We start from the raw sequence: 2147 nt of genomic DNA, 5'->3' as shown, positions 1-2147 counted from the left end.
AATTTACAAGATGGCACTCTTTTTTTTAAATGTCAGTCTTTATTAAAAGGTGCTCCAGTTTTCTCAAAAGATCAATATTATCATTTTTGTGACATCAATCTCCTATGTGTACTATTGTTAAAGGTTGATGTATATTAATGACTGCCCAGTGGCACTAAAAAAATACTTCCCTTGGGATAGAGAGAACCGCGGAAGATTATCACTGTACATTTATCTTTCTTTAATGTCTTAGCAAATTTCTAAAAATTCTTTGCACTATAAACCTCTACTTGGTCTCCCTTTGATGTGAATATTTGAGGAAATGTAGTAAACTGGAAAGAGTGTGGAATTTCAAGCCACATAGATCTAACTTTAAATTCTAGATTTCTAACTTTCTAGCTTAAGCATATTTATTAATTTATCTAACCTATGGTTTCTCATTTACAAAATGGAATTAGTAATTCCATTTTTACATAAAAGAAACCTGTAAAGTATCTTTTAGTGTGTATAGCATATAATAGGTATGCAGTAAATGATAGATGTTCTATTACATGGATTTCCATGGTATTTTTTTTTAAGTTGGCTCCACACCCAGCATGGAGCCCAGCGCAGGGCTTGCCCTCACAATCCTGAGATCAAGACCTGAGCTGAGATCAAGAGAGTCAGAAGCTTGACCAACTGAGCCACCCAGGCTCCCCTCCATGGTATTTTAATTAGAATTTGGTAATCCAAGTGATCATAAATTACAGGCCTACAAAACAAGGTCACATTTCCTTTTAAAGTTGAAATTATCGGGGCCTACCGGGGGAGTGTGAGGGATGCCACGAATTCCATTTGGAGGCATCTTTGAGCTCACCGAGTAGACACCATGAGCAAAGCTCACCCTCCCGAGTTGAAAAAATTTATGGACAAGAAATTGTCATTGAAATTAAATGGTGGCAGACATGTCCAAGGAATATTGCGGGGGTTCGATCCGTTTATGAATCTTGTGATAGATGAATGTGTGGAGATGGCAACTGGTGGGCAACAGAACAATACTGGAATGGTGGTAATATGAGGAAATAGTATCATCATGTTAGAAGCCTTAGAGTGAGTATAAACAATGCCTGTGTTCATCAGAAGAAATCAACTGCTTCCACATGTCCCCTCCATAGTACCTGTTTTACTACAATATAAAAATCAGGTCGTGTGCATTTTCATATTGAACTTTTTTGTTAAATAAACTTTTATAATAGTCAAAAAAAAAGTTGAAATTATCATGGCATAATGCTCTACAAGTCTAATTACCAAAAAATGGCACCCCCAAAATGTCCCCAGTTATTTTGGAACATTCCAAAGAGTTTTCACAATTGCCCAGAATGCAGTCATCCCACACATCTGTTCAATTTCCTTATGCCTCCATGATTCCTGCCTGTGAGCCACCTTGGGAAATCTCTGAGACCAGCTCCACTACCACCTCTCATGACCCCTGAGATCTGAGTGAAGGCTGTTGTTTGAAGAGGCAACTAGGCCAGAACACTGCAGGATAAAAGGGAAAAGCCTCTTTCCTAATTTTACATTATGCTGTAAGACAAGATTTGTTAAAGTTTTTGAGGAGACAATTTAAGTTTAGGAATTGGGATTTAATTTTTTTCCAAATGAGGCAGATTTTGGTCTGGGTATGGAAATTACTGCAAATAGTTTTTCGGCCTTGGGAAAAAGAGGATACAAAGTCATCCTAATGTTCAAGATTCAGATGGTAGGCATGTTTTGAATAAAAAAATTTCATGAATCAAAAATACCTTGGTACCAGTCAATAAGACCCAGCCTGGAGAACACAGCTGATCCTCAGCATTTGTGAATTCCATATTTGTGAATTTGCCTACTCACTAAAACCTACTTATAACCCCAAAATCAACACCCGTGGTGCTTTCACAGAAATTCACAGACATGGACATGCACAGAGTGGTGAAAAATTTGTCACCCATGTACATTCCCAGCTGCAGTCAAACAAGGCAACACTCTGCCTTCTTGTTTTATTTTTCGTAGTATAAATAAGTCCTCTAAACGAGGGTCCTTCTCAGTACATTTCGTGCCCTTTTCCACATTTTTGTGCTTCTTGGTGGTCATCTGACTGTTGAAAATGTCCCAAGCATAGAGCCTAAGTATTACTGTCTAGTGTTCCTGAG

The 2147-nt window shown here is 38.0% G+C and overlaps 1 protein-coding gene across 1 annotated transcript; it reads left to right on the top strand.

The window, feature by feature from the left end:
- Window positions 1-847: 847 nt before the first annotated feature.
- LOC118014969 (small nuclear ribonucleoprotein G-like) lies at window positions 848-1225 on the top strand. The gene has a single exon (XM_035011443.1). The coding sequence runs from the start codon at window positions 848-850 to the stop codon at window positions 1034-1036; it is 189 nt and encodes a 62-aa protein (XP_034867334.1). The 3' UTR covers window positions 1037-1225.
- The last annotated feature ends 922 nt before the right edge of the window (window positions 1226-2147 follow it).

The sequence above is a fragment of the Mirounga leonina genome, unplaced genomic scaffold (genome assembly GCF_011800145.1).
Source record: "Mirounga leonina isolate KUSES-001 unplaced genomic scaffold, KU_Mleo_1.0 Mir_165, whole genome shotgun sequence".
NCBI classification, from domain to species: Eukaryota; Metazoa; Chordata; class Mammalia; order Carnivora; family Phocidae; genus Mirounga; species Mirounga leonina.
Note: the sequence above shows the minus strand (reverse complement) of the source record. Positions and strands in the feature narration are given on the sequence as shown.